Source organism: Patella vulgata, chromosome 5 (genome assembly GCF_932274485.2).
Source record: "Patella vulgata chromosome 5, xgPatVulg1.2, whole genome shotgun sequence".
In the NCBI taxonomy this organism is placed as follows: Eukaryota; Metazoa; Mollusca; class Gastropoda; family Patellidae; genus Patella; species Patella vulgata.
In genome coordinates, this window is record NC_065883.2 from 15,423,432 (window position 1) to 15,448,319 (window position 24,888).

General features: G+C 33.4%; 1 protein-coding gene and 1 long non-coding RNA gene across 2 annotated transcripts; both read left to right on the forward strand.

Annotated features, from left to right (window-relative positions):
- Positions 1 to 138: 138 nt before the first annotated feature.
- Positions 139 to 11,175, forward strand: LOC126821452 (transient receptor potential cation channel subfamily A member 1 homolog). Its single transcript, XM_050549874.2, has one exon. The coding sequence runs from the start codon at positions 527 to 529 to the stop codon at positions 4,148 to 4,150; it is 3,624 nt and encodes a 1,207-aa protein (XP_050405831.1). The 5' UTR covers positions 139 to 526; the 3' UTR covers positions 4,151 to 11,175.
- Positions 11,176 to 18,113: 6,938 nt separating this feature from the next.
- On the forward strand, positions 18,114 to 20,927 carry LOC130012995 (uncharacterized). The gene is made up of 2 exons (XR_008788264.1): positions 18,114 to 18,391; positions 18,762 to 20,927. It is a non-coding gene; the product is annotated as an uncharacterized LOC130012995 (long non-coding RNA).
- The last annotated feature ends 3,961 nt before the right edge of the window (positions 20,928 to 24,888 follow it).

A 24,888-nucleotide genomic window follows, 5' to 3' on the forward strand; every position in this document is an offset into this window, starting at 1 on the left:
CGATCGATTACTTCCCTTGTCTTAGGCTTTTCTTGTTATTGGTACAAATTAAATAGATTTATTTCTGTTGAACTGCCACAGTCTCAACTCAGTACATGTATAATACAGGATTAAAAAAATATACATAGTGTTCGCTGTTCAGGCTGTTTTCACATCCCAAACCTTCAAGGTGAAGGTCGTTCGATTATTTCTCAACATCAATATCGTGCTCCCTTACTTAACTACGTATACCGATCGACGTGTTGCAATTGCAATACAAAAAAGGGCGTGGCATGGTTGCTGGAAGAGCGATCAGCAGTATTTACAAATGTTTTGTTGTGCTCAAGTGTAGGAGTTGTGCAGAAGAAGTAGTGTATGTAAGCCGAGGCTGTGTTACCATGTCGTACTAAGAGTATTACGAAGGGACGTGTTTTAACATAGTGGTAGCTAGATCTGTTATAGTTAATTAGCACGTAATACGAGATTATTGACTGTTACAGTGTTATATATCATATAAAGGCTGTAGTAAATAACTAACGGCCTTATCATGTCTGAAGACGACGGCATTGTGTTAGACTCGTATCGTACGGGAACAAACCCTGATTTCAATACTAGTAATAGCGGAAACATGGAGTTGTCAAATTTAATAGATGAAAGAGGGTCAGTATCTGATAATAAAGAAGGTAGGGGTGCCAATGGAGAGGGATTAAGACGGTCTGAGAGTGCTGAAATTATTAATTTAACTCTTCATCAATGTGCTAGAGATGGCGACGAAAAAAATCTGAAAATACTTATACGGCACATGCAACATCATTTAAAACGGAAGATTAATCAACATGACGATGATGAGTTAAGCCCCCTTCATTACGCAGCACGATATAATCATTTGAGTGTTGTTAAATTACTGGTAGAAAACAATGCAGATCCAAATGATAGAGGAGAAGATGGCATCACACCTCTCCATTACGCGGCTCGATATCGACGTGAACGAAAAAAAAAGCGAGAAGCTTCGGAAGAAGAGGAACAAAGTGATGAAAATTTAGAAGAAACTGGTGAATCAGTGGTCACATATCTGATTACAAAAGGTGCTAGTATCAATGCCACTGATATTTATGGTCAGACCGCTCTAAGTTTTGCTGCTATGCGTGGTAATGAACAAGCTGCTCAAGATCTGCTCAGCTTTAGAAAAAGTACACACCCCAACATTCGTGAAGAAATAAATATTGAAGCTCAAGATCTCCAGGGAATAACAGCTTTACATTTGGTAGCGATTCATAACCAGGTAGAAATTGCTCGTATGTTGATTGAAAGTGGAGCCAATCTACGGTGCTGTGATAAAGAACAAAGTACTCCCCTCCATCATGCTTGTTCTGAAGGAAATATTGAGATCGTTAAAATGTTGTTTGAAGCAGGAGCCAAAACACCAGAAGGCTGGGTAATGATATCCAATATGGTGACTGATACAGACATTGAACAGAGCACATGTTTACATTTGGCCGTTGATAATGGACATTATGATGTTTGTAGGTTATGTTTGGAGAAAAGGGCAGATGTAAATGTTCCAAGAAAACATTATATGCACCCACTTCACTTGGCAGCAGTTTCTGGTGAAATCAGAATTGTTCAGTTGTTAGTAGACAATAAGGCAAGAATTGATGTCCTCAATGACGAACAAGCCACACCTCTGCATAAAGCTGCTCAATTTAACCATTGTGAAGTAGTCAAGTTTCTGGTAGACAGGAAAGCTAAAATTAATTGTCGAGATAAAGATAACTACACTCCACTGCTTTTAGCTGCTACGTATGGTAGAACCGAATGTGTTGAGTTGCTGCTAGAGAAAAATGCTGATTATACAGTTGTAGATAAAGATGATAAAACAGCCATTTATTTAGCTGCTGAGGAAAACCGCCTTCAGACTCTGCGGACACTGCTGTCAGATTCACGTATGAAGGAATTGATTAATACAGGTGATAAATACAGCAATGATCCTCTCCATGTTGCTGCTAAGGAAGGCTTTTTAGACATTGTTAAGTGTCTTTTGGAAAATGGAGCAGATTTGGATTCAAAGAACGAAGAAGAACAAACACCTGTTCATTTGGCTGCAAGATATGGTCGAACCATTATTGTCAAGGAACTAGTTAAACATGACAAATCAGTAGTCTATGATGAAGATGAAGATTCAAACACTGCTCTACATCTTGCAGCAATGTATGGACATGATAAGGTGGTGGAAATATTGATAGAATTTGGAAGCGATGTTGCAGCAAGAAACTACAATCAGTGGACACCATTAGATCTGGCAGCCTCAAAAGGTTGGTCAAAAACCAGTAAAATTTTACTGGAGCAAGATGCACCTATTGATCCAATGGATAAATCAAACACCACACCACTACATCTTGCATCACGAGCAGGTCATGCACAAGTTGTTGAACTTTTATTAGACTGGGATGCCAATGTCGCGCAACGTGACGCAGAAGGAAATAATAGTCTCGATTTAGCCATTGAACACCACAACATGGACGTTGCCTTCACAATAATTGCATCCCCTGTGTGGGAAGACGCTCTGCGGAATGCAGCATTAGACCTTACTACAGGAATACTAGACACCCCAATGAGACGACTTATTAGAAAAATGCCAGAAGTTGCTGAAAAAGTATTTGACAAGTGTTTGAGTTATGGTGCTGAAAAGAACCCCGAAAGACCTAACTATGAAATTACGTTCAACTATGAATTTCTCGATGATGCATATGCACCATGGATGGACATCAAGCCAGATTCAAGTGAATATGGATCAGCATCAGACAGCGTGTTTGAGGATGAAAATAAAGTTAGTGATACTGCAAGAGCTTATACTTCAGATTCTAATTTATTGAAGACGAATCATCCTATTATGATTATGGTATCATCAAACCGAGAAGATCTGTTGGGACATCCTTTAGTGACCTCTCTTTTGAATCATAAATGGAAGTCATTTGGAAGATTCATTTACTATCTCCTGCTCTTCATTTTTGCGATCTTTCTTGTTTTTCTAACTGGCTATATTACGACAACTGTGGCACCGTACCAGTACAAAAGAACTGATGCTGATCTTATTATTAGCAACAACTGTACCAATTTAACAGATAAGAGAGAAAAACATACTTTTGCTAAGATAGGAAAATGGGTAATTTTGGGGCTTGCTGTGTTTAATCTGCTTAAAGAGTTACTTCAGATATTTCAAGCAAAGTTGAGCTATCTTGGTTGGACTAATCTTATTGAATGGGTAACTTACGTGACTGCTTTACTACTGGTTATAGATTTTAATGAATGCCAGGATATAACGGGTTATAGGTATGACTGGCAATGGTCTCTTGGAGCTGTGTCTATTTTTTTGGCTTGGATGGATCTAGTATCATTTATTCAGAAATTCCCAAGATTTGGAATTTATGTGGTCATGTTGACAGATGTATTAAAAACATTCGCTCAGTTTTTCATAGTGTTTTTCCTGTTCATAGTTGCATTTGCTCTCGCCTTTTTCACCCTGTTTCAAAATCAAATTGCCTTCAGATCTGTAGGTAATTCACTGATGAAAACATCAGTAATGATGATTGGAGAATTTGAATTTGGTGATGTTTTCAACACAGAAGTCACATCAAATGATGCAGCTGATCAGGTCTACATGCCAGAGGTGTCATACCTTTTGTTTGTAGTCTTCATGATATTGATGTCAATTATTATCATGAACTTGTTGGTTGGTTTAGCTGTTGATGATATTAAAGCTGTCCAGGAGCAAGCTATCCTCAAGAGAATGGCCATGCAGGTTGAACTGGCGCTGGATGTGGAGAGGATTCTACCTGATGTCTTGAAGAAAAAGTTTTACATTAAACGAAATACCATTAAACCAAACATGCTTTTTAACAACACGGTCGCCAAGATCTTTAAGGTGGAATCATCTCTATCAGCTCATACTATCCAAAAGGCTTTGAATCCAGAGCTTGATGATATAGAAAAGGTACAAGAAGCCCAGGAGAAGATGCAAACTGATTTAAAGAAAATAAAGAAAAATATGAAGAGTATGAGAGAACAGAATTCAAGAATAGAGAGTATGTTGAAAGCTTTAGTCACTCAGTCTGCGGATATTAACTGGCAAGAAGAAGATTTCCAGGATGACAATGAACAAATAGTTATGTGAAAATAGATTCTTTAGACAATAGAACATGAATTTTTCACCAGGATTATTTTAGTTTTCAAAAGAAATCCAGAAAGTGCTTCTTATCCATGTTTGTGTCTTTTTTGTGATTCAATGTTTTAGCACTTATAAAAAATTGTAACTGATTCTTCTTTTGAATTATTAGCTGGATTTAGTGTATTTATATAAACTTGGAGATCAGAAATGTGTATAATTTGTCCCCATAAAAGGAAAAAAAGAGGGTTTATTTGTAATTTTCTCAGGTAGTTTAACAGTGTATCCTTATATTAAAAAAAAATATTTACAGTTTAAGAAGATAATCAAAATTAAAGGGAATTTTTTTTTATTTTTGATGTGAAATCAATTTACAGTGGCACGTTCAAATCAAATTTTATAGCAATGGTTTTTGTTTTAAAATATGTAAATTGATTTCATTCTACATCCAGGCCTGCAGATAACAGTTTGTGCTGGACATGTGTTTGAAATATCACTGAAAACACTGCAAATAGATATATCTGTTCAAGACAAAATGACAGGCAGCAGAGAAACGGTACCTGACAAAGTCTGAATTCATACCTTACAATGTCTGTGACAGGTGCCTTATTTCCAGGCTTGTCTACATGTGATGTGTGATATATGAATTTTCATCACATTGCTCAAGTTGGATTTTCATTGGACTCTATATTTTATATCACGTATGTGTTAATAGTTTTGTTGAATTTTCTAATATTTTTACAGTGTGCTCAATTATACAATTACACAATTACACTTTTTTTCATCTTCGTTATTTAGACATAATAAATTAACTACTGTATTAAGGTGTTTGCACTCAGTGTTGGCCGAAAAATTCCTGATGATTTTCCAGCACAGTTGCCCCCATGTCAGTGGTACAGGATGGACCATTATTTTTAAATGGAAATGAAATGAAATGGTGTTTAACGTCCTACTATTCAACACCATTTCATTTCCATTTAAATCTAACGGTCCATCCTGATTTAAATAGATTAGAAAACTTGTGAGATTTTAAAATTTACGATAAAATGGTTAATTGGACTTAGTTGGCAATTACTGTTGTTACGATTATCAGAAATCTACACTACACCTCAAACACCCATAACATCGCTCAGAAAAATGTGATTTGACTGCAATTTTCAATATATTCATTTTTCATTATCTATATATTTTTTAAAACTATTATATATAGCAAAAATGGCCAATTCTTTATTGAAATTTTACATAATGTTTTGTTCTTATCTTGATTCATTGAACTTATAGATTGTGTAAGATAATGGCGACCATGACTATAGTTGGGTTTCTTTATATGTGGCTTGATCTGTTTCTGACCATTCTCTTATCTTATTAATTTTTCCACTTTTCAGTAGGGTAACAATTGTAAATAATGTAGGGATCATTTTGAAGAGACCAGTTTGCATGAAATATTCTTCTTGATGTTTTGTTTTCATATTTCATATATTTCATATTTTGATATTTTTTTATGTATTTAAAACTGTTTGGTTGTTTTACATATTATAACTGTTTGTTTTGGAGTTCTATAATTGTTGGGGATCACGTGGCTAAGTGGGTAAGACGCTGGCTCGCTTGTCTGGAGGTCGGGTGTCCGATCCCTGCATTGGCAGAGAAAGTTCATCCAGATTTTCCGGCGTGGTTTCCCCTTGTCAGTGATGCAGGACGGAGGGCCTAACCAGGATAGCTGTTTAGTCCTTTGGATGATATGAAAAACCGAGGTCCCGTGTATATATTGGAATGCACGTAAAAGATCCCCTGGCAGTTGGAATTCGATATAAGAGTAGGCGATAGTGCTGCTGCCTGGGCAAAATTTCCCTCATAGCACACTGTATGGCGTATGCCCGTCTTCATGAGCCCAGTATAGGAGCAGAACAGTAGGACGTTAAACCCCATTTCATTTCATTTCATTTCTATAATTGTCATATTGTTAACAAAGTCCTTCAGTGAAAATGTTAGTCAGTATAACTTATATATTTGGTCATTTATTCTATAAGCCAGATTTATCTAATATTTAAATGTGTATTTGATATACTTGATGTTATTATGATATTAATTATCTAAAATAACAGTCATTAATAAGCATAGAAATCAGAGACTTTGGATATTAATTGTATACAGAATGTCTCTTTAAATCTTACAACTAAGCTCATTTATCAATAATCTCAAGGTATTCATTATTGATTAATGAATAATCTCGAATACTTATTTGAAATACACATCGTATCACTTGGATAAATTTAACTAATCGTACCAGTTGTGATATTAATATACATATTTTGTGTGGGTTATTGTAAATGTAGTAGACATAAAACCTACATGTAATCTCAGCTGTTTATAGACAGACATTGTTGGGGTCCACAGACTATGCTTAGTTTATGGCCAGATCTATATATGCATATACATTGTACATAAGTTATTTTTTTTTACTGTTGTTGGTAGTTATAACGACACCTGTATTGGTGGGATGTTTAGAAAGTGGGGAGTAACCATTGGACAAGGAACACCTAACTATTTCACCGTTAAGGGTATTTTTTTGATAGGTCTAAAAACCAAAATTCCTCAAATCCTGCATATATAACTACTGTATAGTAAGCCTTTCTATTGTAACCAAGTTTTGAAACTTTAATCCAGAAATTAAGTTCAAATTTGATTACACAGATTTTTTTTTGTTAAAGTACAAATCCGATAACAGGTTTAGTGGGTTATACTGTATATACATGTAGCAGTATTGTATAGGGGTATAATATTTTTGGAATGTGTTTACATATTTATATTGGTTGAGTGAACACATATAATATAGTAGGGTATACCACAAAACCCCTTTAACTCTTGACCTTGGTTCAAAATGATCAACTGCTGTTTAATAATATGAAGGATATAAATTTAGATTTATGAACTTTTAAGAATATTGATTTATCATTTTTTTTTTGTCTACTTAACCTCTGTACAATACAGTTATGAACTTCTACTTATAATGTAATTACAGTGTATCTGTACTGAAGCGTATAATATATGTTTATATATATAATATAAGTCAAGGTGACAATTTTATATGTACTTATAGAATATACATGTTTAGGTTAATATATTGGCCAATAATATATATACATTTATTGTACTTTATAGTCATTTATATACATTATCTTGTTCAGCAAGTTTTTGTAAATATTGTAATGTACAATAGGGGTTAAAAACCTTGCATTTCGAAATACTGTTCTATGTACATATTGCGCAATGAGTATCAGTGAATATATGAATATATTTACCAATTTGAACTTATCCACCTAATGTGTGCAATGATTAAGTAATATTAGATTTAAATAAGAACTGGAATAGATATGTCAGTTTTGTTTGATCAACCTATTTGGTCTTGTTATATATTCACTAGATTTATATGTAGGGAAGGTCATTTTTACTGGATATTACCATGACATGATCGAATATTACAGAGTAATACTTCATTATGTGGTTCCACTATTATGTCATCAAAATGCATGATCTTAAAATGATTTTATGTTGCAATAAAGTAAATTCATTAACTAAGTTATGCATTCATAATTTGAAGTAGGGTAAACAAAAATTCAGGAAATTAAAATTTGGGTAGCTTTAAATGTATACATTTTATACATAAAGTAGTGTCAATTTTGTAAATCTTCCCCTTTTAATAAAGTAAAAATAGGGTAGTAACTTAAGAGAATTTAAATATTTAGTTTAACATTGTTGAAATGTAATAATCTAAATTGTTGCAACGATTCCCTTTACTGCGTAAAGTGTATTTGTATAAATGTTGTGTATATTTAGAATTGTTAAAGATGCATTATGTAAGAGTTAAATCTGCCCATGGCCTCAAATGCTAAATAAATTATTAATAAGACAAGACATTTATTCATATGACAAGCCCATAATCAAGTCTCTAGAATTGGATGGTTGTAATTTTCAATGGATTTAAACACAGTCGCTATTTTATAATTTAATTGAAAAATAGATAATCAAGACTTTGTTTATTATCATAACAACCAGGGTATATATTATTCCATTTCTGCCAATAAATATTGTTGGCTGTGAGGGAGGCTATTGTCATTGGTTTATAAAAAAAAAAAATATTTCATCATTGAATGAGTAATGATATTTTTCTACTTTGGTGTGGCAAAGCATATTTCTGACTTAATTGTGAGCTGAGGAAGAACAGAAGGCATATTGAGGACAAAAAGTGAGAAAAGTTCAATTCATGGGGGCAGGGTGAGGAAAAACAGAAAGCATATTGAGGGAAAAAAAAAACATTGTTGGAGTAATATACACCCCTGCGTAACAATGGTACTTGACAATTAAGATTATTGTGAACTCTGATTAATTCGCTCAGAAATAGGTAATTTGACTAAAATATTCAATATACCGGTATTCCTTTTTCAACATCTATTTTTGAACTATTAAAGCAAGAAGGTCAGCTTTTATCTAAATCTTACATAATGCATATTTAACTGAATGAATATGTATCTTGGACTAGTAGCTTAACTTTTACCTTGTTAGTGTGATAATATTTGTGATAATAATGTTAAAGTTGTGATCGATAACCTTTGTAAAATGCTTACTGCTTGATATATTTTGCCTTGAATCTCAGTGTAAATTTTCATATTTTCAATTTCTCCATCCTGAACAGAGGTGCTGGAACCAAAGGAACCAAAGGGCCCATTTATCACACAGCTGCTATTTGGTTTGCATAGATCTAATTAAATAGATATAAAACCATGATAAATGTCTCCAGACCTATACTGGTAACACTTGTCAGACTTTCATCATTTTTTGAGTAAAATCACATTAGTTACATGTATGTATCAATTTCGTTCCCAGTGTTCATTTAAAATAAGTTTTATTTTTGTTTATATATCTTTATTAAACACAGCTGTAAAAACCTTTAAATTTGCGTTGTACTCTTATTTATTTACATAATCTTCTTTTTCTACTTAATATTAGGCACTGCCTACCATTTTGCTTACAAAAATGTCATAGTTAAGTTTGTGAGTCAAGCTGCCACACTAGGTGTTGTACATGAGACTGTGTATGCTTACATTCTTTAGGACACCTGATACAAGTTCATATGGCAAACAATTTTTGTTGTACTATTGCATATAGGCACTTGTAATATAGAAAATCAAGATAAAATATAACATATCTGAATGTGATGCAGTTGTAGACAAGTTTTTGTCCATGAGTTTTATTATTTTGCTAATATGAATTTGAATGTAATAGGCATTATAGGTATTATACTTATGTTACAATAATGTTATTTTTTAAATATATTTTCAATGTTCTGAGCTTCGTCTTCTACCGGATTTTTAATGTAGTGATATCCCAGACAAAGATGTACGATATTGTACATATATGTTCCATTAGTTTCTCTTCTAAGTGAAGTTTTCTTCTTCCATTTACAACTTTAAATCTTACCTCACATTGATCTGTCTGCTGATATTGTGAATTATCTTGATTGTTAAAAATATCAATAATATTTGTTCTTTTATTGGTATTTTTAAATATAGGGAATAATTTGTTGGAAATGTCATTTTGTGTTTGATGTCCTGATCAGTAAAAATCTCAGTAATATATATCCTTTAATTTGTTAGAAATGTTATTTGTCTTTAATGTTTTAAAAGCGTGTGTTGGGGTGATAGAATAATCTTCACATCGATACAGTAGATTAAGTGTATGGTACACTGGGTTAATTTATTTTTGTTCTGGGCATTAGGGTGGTCACTCCATTAACATTTAAAAAGTGCAATAACAGTTAATAATGAAAGCCTGTCAAAAAGTTTTTAGAATTTGTTGTATGACCGGTTTGGATTGTTAGGTACATTTTGAGAAGGCCAATCACTATTTGCAGTAGATGAAGCCGATTAAATGCACAAGACCCCGCCCCCCACAAAGAATTAATGATACAGGTAACCTTAATTTGACCCAGTCAATTAGTTCAGGTCCCGAGTCAGTATTACCATAACCATTGTTATTTTGATACAATTTGTACTAATTACAGATAATGATAAGCTTATATAATTGGTATATATTGGTGTTTATGAGATTTTCTATTTAAAGATTCCGGTTTCCTCCAACTGCTAAAGACCCCTACGCACAAGCAAATTATTGAAATAAAATTAAACCATATGTTAGTCCCAAAATGACCTAGTTTGTGTCGAGTGGACGTTAAACCCCATTTCTCTCTCTCTCTCTGTTTAAAGATGCATTATGTAACAGCTAAATCGGCCTATTGCAGGTCTATTTACATACTTCAAGTGATAAATAAATCATTACTTAGACATTTGTCCATAATCAACTCTTTAGCTAATCAGATCATTAAGATATTGAGTGGATTAGACAATGTCTGCTATATCTTTGTTAAAAAACATTGATAGGGGCGTCACTCACAAAGACCAGCGATTGATGGTCTGAAAATCAAGACTTGGTTATTATTGTAGCAATGGAACTTGATAATCAAGTCTTGTTCTTGTCAAATATACATAACTTTGCTCAGAATAAAGTAATTTGACTGAAATTTTCAATATATTCATAAACTATCATAGCAAGAACAGCAAGCTTTTTATCTCAAACTTACATATTGCATCTTGAATATTTTTTGTGTATGTTGACCTATCAACTAATTATTGGAGAATATTTCTGAACAACTTGCAAAAGTTTAATTGCTGATCTTATTAGATTTGGAAGGGAAGTGGTGAGGCTGTCTTCAGTATTTTAAATTGGATGTTTTATAGGTATTTACAGCCAATATTACCTTCCCCATTCATAGGCTTAAAATTTCAAATAATTAGTATAGAGTGATGAAGATAAACAAGTTTAAAATTTGTCATAAATTAGTATTTGTATATTGTTTGATTATACTAAAATTTTTTCAAGACTTTTGATGTTATATTAGAAGTATGTTATTTCTGTATTTGACTGCTGTTCTACACTTATAATGTTTATTTTTTATGGTATTATTATTAAATATTAAACAAACAGAATATTGTGGGTTTTCCTCTCATTATAATTTCCTTCACGGGGACATTCTGGTGATGATAAATTCTAAAAAGAATAACAGTTCGGTTGAAATGAAATGAGGTTTAACATATTACTGTTCTACTCCAACTGGACTTATGAAGACAGGGAAGCGCCTTGCGGTGTGCTATGAGGGAAATTTTGCCTGTACACGGCGCTACGGCATACTCATAGTTCAAATTCCAACTGTCAAGGGTTCTTTTACCTGCACACCAATATCTTAAGTCTCATCCGAATGGCTCACTGAATGAGTTAGAGGTTCAGCCCCTTTAATTGTTGCCTCTAGAAACAAAATAATACACTGGATACATAATCATACTTTATTACCTAATTATGAAGCACTTGACTAAAACAAAGCCTTCAAGCAATCAATATATAAGATAAGACTGTCTATCTTGACCTGGTTATCTTGGCGGTCAGTGACTAGTTTCGTTCCTATTGAGCTCTTCATACTGACTGGACTCATGTCGCAGGCTTTTTTATTTATACTATTCTGAAACTCCGGAAGGGTTTCTATGGTTATCAGAGTTGGCCTCTTGGCGGGGTTTGCGAATTTATCACCTTGGTCGGTTTCTCGCTTACCGGGTTTGTATATATAGAGATTTGACAACTGATCGTTTAGATTGAAGTAACAGTGTCCATAATCTTGCTAATTAGGATGCCGTTTGTTGGATTGTAACATTGTTACTTCTTGTCATAACAATAAAGGGATAGTATATAGACAGGGGTATTGAGGTAACACCCATGAGAGGGATATAAGGCTAAATATGAATCTAAAGTTGGAAAACCCAGAGGTAGAGTTGTATAACAAAACTAGAAAGGTTTGGGGTACCCAAGTTTAGATTTGACGTTGATTCCATAATGTAGTAAGATTACATAAACAGACAGTTTTATGGATAACATTCACTAGATTTATTAACTGCAAGTTTCAATGAGGATACTCTCACCATTATCAAGTGAATGTTATCCATAAAACTGTCTGTTTATTATATATCGCTTTCACTAAATGCCTTTCAAAGATTACAAAATGTAAAATTACATGTATAAGAGTCAAGGGTTGGACTAAAATGACTTGGAAATAGGAAGTGGGAGGTGACAATATAAGGTTAACATAGTCTATTTGATTTGATCTTCCTAAGTGTGCCGCCAAATTTTGAACGACACACTTAAAAAATTTTGCACTGAAGAAGTCAGCTATTTGACTGAATGAAATTTGAAACACTGCAATAAAGTAAGTTCTTAGCCGTGTTTTTCTTTATTTAGTTGAGTCATTCTATGTGTCTATGTCGAGTCATTCTATTTGTCTATGACTAGTCTGTGACTGTGTCTACGGTTGTATGCCCCTCCATGCAAAATTCATATATTTTTCATATACATTTATCCTGGTGTGCCACTAATTTTTCATGCGTTCAAAGGTGTGCTGTAACTGCCGTTGGCAAAAAAAAGGTTAAGAACCACTGATATAGATAAAGAGCTGGCCATCCTTGCTATTAAACATGCATTATGCAAGAGCTAATATCTGCCTATAGCAAGGTCTTTCTTTCGGCCTTAAATGTTATCTAAATTATAAATTAGACATTAATTAACTTATCAAGATCATAATCAGCTCTCGATGCCATAGTTAGCCTGCGATATTTAGTGGATTTGAATAAGTTTGCAATGGATGAAATAAACGTAAATATGGATAATCAAAACTAATGACGATCGTGGCCAGCCTAAAATTGAATCGCAAATATCTGGGTTCAGACTGAGAGTGAAGCAATTTGACTGAAATCTTCAACATATTCTCTTTTCATTATCTATTTTTTAAACTATTATAGTAAGAACTGTCAGCTCTTTATCTAATGTTACCTAATGCCCCTTTAATGTATTGAAAATTTGGGTCAAATTAATTTATTCTGATCAAAGTTATAAGTGTTTGAAGATGTAGCATAGATTGTTTATTATCATACTTGACAACCAAGACTAAATCTCCATTATCAATTTCATCGTTAAATTTCTAAATCTAATGGGTGTTCAAATCCATTTAAATCTCGGACATCTGATATTCTAGAGAGTGGATTATAGGCTTGTCATGTGAATAAATGACTAAATAATAATTTATCTAAGAAATAAGGTTTGAAGCCATAACAAAAGTCAGCAATAGGCAGATTTAGCTCTTATATAACAGGCCCGGCGGAGTACTCTTTTCTCCAGGTTATTGCGGCCCCTGGACCCTTGCCTATAAGGACCTAGGATGGAAGCCCCCCCCCCCCAATCAAGAATTGCTTCCGCCAGCCCTGTATAATGCATCTTTAAGCATTAAAACATTTTCATTTAACTTCATCCCTAAAAATATAAAACAAGCTTGCAGGGATGAAAGATGTGATGGCTACTGTTAAAATTTTCGACCAATTTCTGTGATGTGTATAGAAATTAGAATTTGTTCTAAAGATTCCTTAGAAGATAGTATTGAACAGTAGGTTGCAAACCAGAACCCATCCCTCCTTGTTTTAGAATAATTAAAATCTCTACTTTCTGACAACGAACATGCATCAGTGTTTTAAGCTCTACTTTCTAACTCCCAACATGCACTGGTGTTTTTGAGCACCACATTTAAACTCCCCATATGCATTGGTGCTTTTAAGCTCTATCTAATTTTCTAACTACTAACACTTGGTAAAGGACAGTTCTTCAAAAAAAGAAAGATGAAAAAACTATCATTCTGTTCTTTAACTTCCTTGGCATTGAGATGAAACTTTTTTTTATCCTGTTGTTCACAATATAAAATATAAATGATTATTGATATACGACATTATATTACCCATTGAACCAAAAATCAATGTCTTTTGTCCTTGTATCCATGGGTGACAACAAATATAAACTTTATGAATTAATCCTGAGCAATAATAATGGCATCTGTTCAAAGGAATTTAAAGCCAGTCATTTGTATTTTAATCAATATCTCACAGCCTTTTAAACGGTTAAAGGCAGGGGACTGCTGAAATTGGGTTGTTTGTCTGTCAGTCACATTATTTGGAACAGAATAACTGTGCTTTTAATGGAAGTATAATGTTCAAATTTGGTGTAGATGTTCATTAGGTGAATGTCTTGATTGAGTTCGGTGATGAGTATTTTCTGTTTAGGCTAAGCAGACGTAAGCAATTTGATTTGTCAAGAATTTAGAATAAGATAATTTGATTTAAATGAGTGAGAGATATGAAACATGGTGTATAGCTTTAATTCATTACATCAATACCTTGACTATGTTTAATAATAAGCATTTGGAGCTCTCAGATAATTACACTTTATGGAACAAAATAAATATAATTGAAAAAAAAATGTTGAAATCACATGTAAATGTTAATTTGGTGAATGTCTTTAGCAAGTTCAGTGAGCATTTGATTGGTCGAGGGCATAGTTATATGTAGAAAAGTTTGTATATATAACTCTGTGGTTGAGGGCTTGGAACACAATAACTTTAATTGAAGTATAAAGCTCAAACCTTTTGTAGAAGTTCATTTGGTGAATGTCTTTACTGAGTTCAATGAACAGTTGTAAACTGGTGTGGGATTTAAACTTGTCTATATCAAAATTCTCCCTACTCCTGAGCAATTAATAATCTAAAGAAGGGCTGGATTAATTCTTTTTTTTTAAAACTTGTATCAACATCAATCTGATGTAACCTGACCACTTGACTTTTGTAGCAATGGAAACATAATCACTGCAAATATGTTAAATAGGGAACCACCTAATTATTCAAGCACATTCTCTTGAGCATGGCCACAAAAAAAATCCATACAGACATAAGATGACAAAATATGCCCACTTTTAGACTTATTCTATCGCAAACATTGCGTAACAACATTTAACAAAAATTTAAAAATAAAGGATTTCACCATCTCCATTTCTCAGTAAACAGATTTGAGTTGCTCGATTCATTCCTTGCAACGGTTGCTACAACATACAATATGACCTGAAAGAAGTACATGTATGTGTTAATATTTACTTTTCATTCAGCAGGGAGAAATATATATGGGACATTTACCAATAGTTTGGCTTGTTTTTTTTATTTATTTTTTGTTTTGAGAGAGAATTAAGGCTGCATCATCACAAAATATCTGGGTAGTATCCCATTCTGAAATCTGTGCCCCCTCCCTTCTTCCCATAATTGTCAATGGTCCTGCGAAAAAATAACATATTTTAAGGCAAAGGATATTTTATTTTCTTTCCTCTTCCTTTTCAGAACGTAATAAATAACTGAAATCAAAATGTTCCTGAGAATAAACGAACTGATGTATGTATTGGCAAAAGAAAAAAACCCCAACATCATCTATGTACAATTTATTTTTTATTACCAGTACATACATGTGTGACATTATCATAGTGTTATATTTACAATCATATTAAAAGACAGAAAAACATGTTATATACACCCCTATGTCCTGTACACTGGAAAATAAGGTATATCAAATATATATTCAGATGCTCTGTGAGTGTAAGAATGGACGAAAACTTAATAATGCATACTTCTATAATCTATAAGATAAACTAATCCAATTTTATTAACATATTTATATCGATGTCATGGAAAGCTTAAAGATACATTATTCAAGATCTAAATTTGCCTATTGCAGGTTTTTCTTCAGACCTTAAATGTTATATAAATGATTAATTAGACATTTATTAACATAATCAACTCTTAATGCCATCGGATGCACAAGAATTTAACTAGATTAGAGTTTAGAGTGGTTCGGCCATTTAATGATTTAATTTTAAAATGGAGGAGCGAGTTTAAGTCTTGAATAACCGTGGTTACGACAATGCACACATCTTGTCAAAACAACAAACAGTTTTTTAAATGAAATCTTCAATATATTTATTCATTCTGCATTATCTATTTTTTAACTATTTTAGCAAGTCGGCCACCTCTTTATCTAAATCATACATAATCATAATGTATCTGTAAACTAAAATATTTTAGTGATGTAGACATTTCACTGATCAAGTTGAAACTTTAGCCCTTAATCAATGAATGGGCTGCATTCTTAAAATATTTAAAATTTAAATTGAAGTTTTTCTGAATATATGGCCCCTTTACTAAAAAAAAAACCCAATCATTTATTTCATACTACATCCTATTTAAAACTTAAAATTCAACTAAACTTAAAAAAAATACTATGAAATACAAACATATCTCATCTGTTTGTACAGTCAAATCACATTTCATCAATAAACAGGTCAAGAGTATAACAATCGGCTCTTCTTAGACTTAGAGGCAAATTATTTGGTTGGCCCATAGTAATCTTAATCCACCTCCCTTATCAATATCTCTTTGTATAAGCCTAAAGGTACATGAAATAAAAACAGTCATCCTATAAACCAAACATAATAATTAGGTTCTTGTATTTAAATAAATATCTAAATTTTAACGTTTGATGAGTTAACCAATGACAAAAAAACTTAGTCCTGTTCAAGAAGTTCTGTTCTCAAATTTTGATTTCCAATATCTTCAGTAAATATCAGAACTACTGGTAATGAAAATAACAGATTTAAGGTGATATTGGCCTGCATGGTAGAGCAGATATATAGATAGTGGCAAGTTAAAACCTTATGTCATCTTCAAAAGAAATACGCTTCCCAAGGATATTGTATTTCCGAAGGGCATAATAAAACACAAGACAAGAGCTGGATGGAAGAAACTCACATTGTCTATATTATAATAAAACAAGCAACTAACATGGTGTCAGAAGCTGGTTCTGAAGATAGTTAGAGATTAGTGGTTGACTAAGTTTGGTATTCTCAAAAGTCAGATTAGCTAATCATTGACTATAATTTTTTGTAATCAACGATTAAAATGCACCTTTAAACTTTGATTATAAATAAAAACAACTTTGATTATAAATAAAAACAACTTTGATTATAAATAAAAAAAACTTTGATTATAAATAAAAAAAACTTTGATTATAAATCAAACATTTAATCAATGATTTAATATAACCAGTGATCAATTAGAGAGGTTTTTGTCATGATCAAGGGGCCCAATTACAGGAAGTAGAGAAAAGCACATGGTAAGATCTTTAGAAGACATATTCTTTCAAATTCACAACTCATTTGACATAGCTATCGACGGTCTATTTTAGTTATACAAGATAATTTGATATCAGCCAACCTAAATATTAGAAACATATGCAACTAGTTTTGAGTCACAGTAGGAGGGGTCATGGTATGGCACATGTGTTTATTAAAATTACATTTCAGAATTTGAAATTATTTGGTGAAAAACCTAAAAGCCTCCTTTCTTTACAGGTCACACTGCTGCAGGAATCACATTTAAATCCATATGGAAAAGACTGCCCCCACATCGTAAAAACAAAGCCTATGTCAGATCTCTGTTTTGAGTGTCAGAAAAACAACTATGCCGTCTACAGAAGTGCAAATTTCTCTGACATTGTTAAATCTTCAAGGTTAAGGAAGCAGGAAAAACACCTGATGACTGTCACGATGGAACATTCTGTGTACCAGGAGATGGTGAGAACATCAAAAGAGACTGTTCTGTTCGTTCTCTTGGCATTAATCAACTCGGTCAGAATAACCATGCAGTAGAGAAATGCACATGCATTATAGTTTTGACTTCGCACAACAAGTTCACTATCCATCCGAGCCTTATCAACCTGGCCCTATATATTTTCTTACCCCAAGGAAGTGTGTAGTATTTGGTGTTTGCTATGAGGCACTGCCACAGCAAATGACTTACTTGATAGATGAGGGCATGTCTGGTAATAAAGGATCTAATGCCATTATTTGATATTTGCACCATTTCCTCGAGAATTTTGGACTTGGGGAAACAGATCTAGATCTACACTTCGACAACTGCTCCGGGCAGAATAAAAATCAGTTTCTTCTTTGGTACCTTCAACATACTATCACTATAATTAAACTTTTTAATAACTGGGCACACTAAGATCGCATCAGACTGGTGCTTTGGGTTGTTCAAACAGAAATTTCTCAGAACATATGTAGATACCCTAGAGGATATTAAAAAACTGTGGAAGACAGCACAGTGTCTGGAATTAATAGAGCCCAGCTAGTTGGCGATGAAAAGGGTAATGTGATGGTGCCATCCTATGATTGGCACACCTACCTCGAGGATTTTTTCAAGCCACTCCCTGGAATCAACACTTTACGCCGATTGAGGTAAGTAACCATGTCTAACCGAATGAAAGTATTTTTGAAATAGATAGTGATTACCAGATGTCACTCAGAAATGTAACAAATTACCAGTTTTGATGACTGATCAACTGCAAGATACAGGAAAATAAAGCACAAATGGAAATGAACATAAAGATAATCCTCTTCCCGTTTCAGCCCACCACCACACGGTTCAATTCAGTGATTTAAAATATTGCCTACAAAATGGTGTAAGCTACAACATGGTGGAAAAGCTGTTTTTTTGTTTTAATTTATTTCAGAGTTTATCATCACACTAGAGTGATAAACAATACAATAGTAAATTACTCTACTCTTTAAATATATAATTAAGATTTTTTTGTCTTATCCCTTTTAGGTTTGACAGCAGAAATCCTGGCAAGGTGTTCACCATAGATAGACTGTCATAAGGGAATTCCTTTTTAGAGATGCCTTGTCATTTGATGATATAGTTGGACTGTTAATATATACAAGCTGATTTATCTATCAAAAGTTTGTTTCAAATACCTCTCAAAAGATTTTAATCTAAAAATAACTACCTCAAATGGCCCAAGTGGTGAAAGTCTATAAAGTGCCTGCCCTTTGTGCAAGTTGTGACTGTGTCCCACATGACTTGATCAACTTAGAACACAATTTTACTTTTAGGGGGTAGGCCTGTGATTGTTCACTGTCCATTTTGATCATACTCATTGTGAAATATGGATACTGATAAACAGTTTTTAAACTCTTCTTGAATAATGCATATTTTTTCTATCTTTCTATGATGTCAGAGAGGGGTGGGGGGTGAATGGTTAACATCTATGCATTTTATCATAAGGTCTGTCAATGAGTCAAGTGACAGGGTTTCGCTTCCTTGCTTGTAAGTGACAAGGAGTAGGGTTGCCTGTCCAACCTCTTGGGTTAGTAGAAGCTGTACAAAGAGGTAAAGAATTACAGAAATTAAAGAAATTAGTTTATAATGGTTGGCCAGAAAGACGAAATCAGCTTGATCCTGAAGTAAGACGTTACTTTGATTCGAAAAATGAAATTGGTGTGGTTGAAGGTATTCTGTTTAAAGGTGATAGAGTTATAATTCCAGCTAGTATGAGATAAGAGATGTTAAAAATAATTCATGAAAGTCATCTTGACAAATCGGCCCCGTTTGTCGCGATGCAGGAGAGCCATCACGTAGTGATCTCTAAAACTATTATGGCCACTTCCGCCTTCATTTCTATCGGGTTTGGAGCTCAAAGTACGGCAATAAACTCACACTAACTTGACTGAATGAAAAATCTAACATACCTTTCGACTTTGTGGAATAACAATCTATAATTCTACTGATCTTTTTTTTGAAAATCTTATCGGATTCCTGAGAACAGATGTAGGCCTATTTTCTTCATGATCACCATCAAAACATTGAAGAATCCATTATGTCGTAAATTTTATGTTAATTAGATTGCCATTACTTAGATTTTCCTTTTTCTCACTGTTTTATTGTCGATTTGGGATGATACGAATATTTAGTATATATTAAAGACGTCTCTATTCATTTGACCTCATTTGACGTTTTAAACCTATATAATGTACATGAATTTTAGGTACTATTTTTTTTTGCGGATGAATACAGCTGTTCTGTATTGTATTCTGTTGTAGACTGTGAAAATTTTGGATCCATGTGTCGACGCTTTAAATCACATGGATCCATTAAACCTTCTAACTGTTTAATTCCATTTTTTTCATTGAAGATTCTTATATTACAAATCTTTCCTTACACTAGAAACGTAATCACTGGATATGGTTAGATGTAAACAGAATCTGGATCGCCAGTCCAAAGATTATTTGGAAGCCGTACTTTGTACCAAGTTACCTACAAATGAAAAATTATTAAGACCTAGCACCACTGATCCTAAAACTATTCAGCAAACATTGGAGGATAATAGATTGCTTGCTAAAAAAACCCCCAAAAAACGATCCAGGTTCAAAACAGTTAGAATCTTTACATCCTGGAGATACAGTTAGAGTGAGAGTAGGAAAGCATTGGAAACCAGCTGAACTCCTAGCACCAGAACAGCAACCCAGACAGCCAAGATCTTATAATGTTCAAATGGAAACTGGTAATATATGGAGATGTAGTAGACATGATTTGCTGAAGACTAAAGAAGATGATACATACTGTCGACAACCAGATGATATTACATGTACACATCTAGAGGGATATGATACACCACAACAAAGAACCAAACTGTTGTAAATCCTCGCCAAAATACTAGTCCTTTGCAAATTGACAAATACCTTATCCTCCTAATCCAAAATATTCTCCACCCAGACCCCCAAATTCTCAACCTTATAAAACCAGGTCAGGTCAAGTATCATCAGTTATGCCAAAACGTTTTAGAGATTATGAAACTTAGTAAACTTTATTCAATTCAATTTTTTTTATCAGTATTATGTTTTTATTATATTTTTTTTTGTAAAAAAGGAAGATGTTATATCCGTGCCAATATAATATATTGTTCTTATAATAAAGTAGTCTTAGTTCTGGTCAGCTTGTGTTGTATATCATGTCCACCTGCTGTACATAGAAGTCCACTGTGGCCCATCAAGACATAACAGATTTAACCCTATTTGGGCTGGGGAGTGGAGGAGGCTCTTGGAGACCCCACCCTCCAATTTTTTTCTGGTAACTTCTGAACTATGCAATATTTTCATAAATTTTGTGAGTTTTAGAATTTTATAAACCATTTCATAGCAAACATTTTTTTTTTAGCATGCCTGGTTACCATAGTTACCAAAAATTTAGTTTTAGCAAACATGACAAATTTTTTCTTACTTTACACTCATTTAAAATACTTTTTTGTTTTTGCTCTATAATTTCTAAAAAAAATTCTCCTGCAAAGTTTCATTGCTGTAGAATTTTTTGTGAAAACAATATTTTATTCATAAAGAAAAGGATTTGGGAAAGGCAAACTGTCTATCTAGCCCTTATCCAGGGCTGTTTAGGAGTCCTTGAAAAGCCCAGCCTTAATAGGGTTAAATGTACTGAAATATAAATCATTATATTTAAGAATTTAGTCAAGGGCATCAACAGGTGTGGTACCAGAAGATTAGGAAAGGGTGACTGTAAAATGCCCTAATGCCCCTGCTGAATTTAGTCTTGTTTTTCACTTCTCGTTTTCTCATAGAGTTACATTGTCTCCCTTGTCGAAATAATTCCTAACACTTACAAAATCCTAGGACTTTTCTAGGATTTATTGTACAAGCACTTTGGACACATATACAGAGTTGGAAAAAGCCTGGGAATGCTAGGAATTTTGGTAAGTCACTGTTCCTAGGTATTCCTACTATCTAGGATTATTAGGAAATTCCTAGGAATTCCTTGGATTTTTTTGTTAATTGTAGTCCTAGAAATCCCAAGTCTTAGGAATTTGTTTTTATTCTATGGGAATATCCTAGGAATGCTAGGAATTGCTGAAAATGAAAAAGGCCAAAGAATCCCAAGTCTTAGGAATTTGTTTTTTATCTATGGGAATATCCTAGGAATGCTAGGAATTGCTGAAAATGAAAAAGTCCAAAGAATCCCAAGTCTTAGGAATTTGTTTTTTATCTATGGGAATATCCTAGGAATGCTAGGAATTGCTGAAAATGAAAAAGTCTAAGGAATCCCAAGTCTTAGGAATTTTTAAAAGGTGACAGGACAAAATGCCATTGGACAAAATGCCAGTGGACAAAATCATATTATAAAAAGAAACAAAATTGAAATTTAAAGAACTTTTAATCAAAATATCCAACATATAGTGATGATATACACTAATAATAATATCCAATATATACACTTAGTCTTCTATCCAATATATACACTTATTCTAATATACAATATAAGGAAACTTTCAAATATAATATCAAATATATATACCCCCATTCTAATATGCAATATATACACTTATTTTAATTTTCAATATATACACTTGTTCTAGCACTTATTGCAACACCCTGCAGGAATAATATCTAATTTTTAATATATGATAACAGGTGAATGCCCTTTATACTTAGTCTTGTTTTTTATCACCCGCTAACAAAGTTGGGCGGGAGATCTACAAACGAGCAGCGTCTGTCTGTCCTTCACAAATCGTTTCCAGAGGATAACTCCAAAACTATTCAAGATATTTTCATCAAACTTGGTATACACATTAATAAGATACTATAAATGTGCCTTTCAGCAAAGGTTTCATCTTCCGATAATTATTTTTTGAGTTATTGACCTTGTTTATGTACTCATACACTGCATGGAAGTATAACCTTGCGCTTGATTGGTTGATGAATGGGGTCATATGCAAATTAGGCCACATCATTGGATAATGGACTGTGTATCATAACAGTCATTATAGTTTCAAGACACCTGGCAGTTAAGTCTTATATCAAAGGTCATTAGAGTTTAACGTCTTATCAACAGTCATTAGAGCTTAACGTCTCATCAACAGTCATTAGAGCTTAACATCTTATCAAGACACCTTGACAGTTACCGTCTTATATCAAAGGTCATAACAGTTTAACGTCTTATCAACAGTCATGAGACAGTTTAACATCCTATCAACAGCCATTAGAGTTTAACGTCTTATCAACAGTCATTAGAGTTTAACATCTTATCAACAGCCATTAGAGTTTAACGTTTTAGATTAGAGTTTAACATCTTATCAACAGTCATTAGTGTTTAACATCTTATCACAGCGTCTCATCAACACTCATTAGAGTTTAACATCTTATCAACAGCCATTAGAGTTTAATGTTTTAGATTAGAGTTTAACATCTTATCAACAGTCATTAGTGTTTAACATCTTATCACAGCGTCTCATCAACACTCATTAGAGTTTAACGTCGTATCAAGAGTGAGAGTTTACTCCAAATCATTACAGTTTAACGTCTTATTAACAGTCATTAGAGTTTAACGTCTTATCAACAGCCATTAGAGTTTAACGTCTTAGATAAGAGTTTAACGCCTTAGAGAGTTTAACATTATATCAAGAAAGACACCTCATCAGTTAACGTCTTATATCAAAGGTCATTAGAATTTAACGCCTAATCAACAGTCATTAGACAGCTTAATGTCTTATCAACAGCCATTAGAGTTTAACGTCTTAGATAAGAGTCTTAGATAAGACTATTGTAGTCACATTTTCGAGGTTCAGAGTGCTCAAATCGTAGTTCTTCACAGGAAAGGATATTCAGAACGAGTGATTAGTGAACGTGTAAAGTGTAGCAAGACTGTCGAAAAACATGTGACGGAAATTTACGATTGCATCATTTGGCTTGTTTGACCAATTATTTACATCATATTTGACCAATTAGATAATTGAAAATTCAAAGCCAAAAGCTACAAAACTATCATATTTGTGAGAATTCGTTAGACAGCAGCTTGGTTCGAGAAGGGAAAAGATGTAGAAGTTTCTATTCAGCAGACTCGCCCAAATCGAGTCTGGCTGGCTAATGTTTGAGAATGACTTAGTTAGTATTGTAATTGGTACTATGCTTGTATCCATGTATGCTATATAAAATGTAAAAACGAACTGTTGCATTGTTATAACTACTGAGAAGACAAACGTTTTAAGAAAACAGGAAGAAGTAAATACACAACGTGAAGCAGAAGCAAAGACAGCTAGAGACAAATTCTAGACGATCACAAGGCTACTAAGATATGTAGTAAGAAAAGATGCATGGGTCGTACGTAGGATGTGGCGACCGGAATAAATGGCCTGCTTTCCATGTCTGACAGAAGGCCCATGGTGCTACATATTTGAATTGGTGCCGTAACGCAGTTTCAACCTTTGGGGTAAGAAGTCACTTTAGAAGAAGAAACATATTTGATTTGGTGCACGTGACTACGAGAACGAGTACCCTGGAAGAAATTTGGAAGAAAACCTGTACAATCCAGCAGCAAAAAAAATTTTGGTGGAAAAAAGAAAACTGGTGAAGTTATTTAAAAAATTGGGTAAATACATTTTTTTCTGGATATAACTAAGGAATAATAATGATAAGGAAACGGAATAGGGAATGAAATAAGGAACAAATGTTGTCTCTGGATCGCAGTAGAAGGACGACAGATCTAAGGATGACGTTTGAGTGATTAACTCTAGTTTCCAAGTTGGCCGTGGTTTCTACTGAGATTCGTTAATTTATGTTTTTGTGTCGTTCGTATATGTGGTTAATTAGCTATATATAGCTAATGGTAAATTGGGTAATTTAACTTTTGAATAAAAAGTTGGGTTATGTTAAAAATCCCATGTAATTAATTATAGGGATGTAGGTAATAGTTTTTCCTGGGAAAACTAAAATTAACGGCTCGTTAAATTGTGAGATTATCACAAAGTCATTAATTATCTAATATTTGACCAATTAGATAATTGAAAATCCAAAGCCAAAAGCTACAAAACTATCATATCTGTGAGAATTTGTTAGACAGCAGCTTGGTTCTAGAAGGGAAAAGATGTAGAAGTTTCTATTCAGCAGACTCG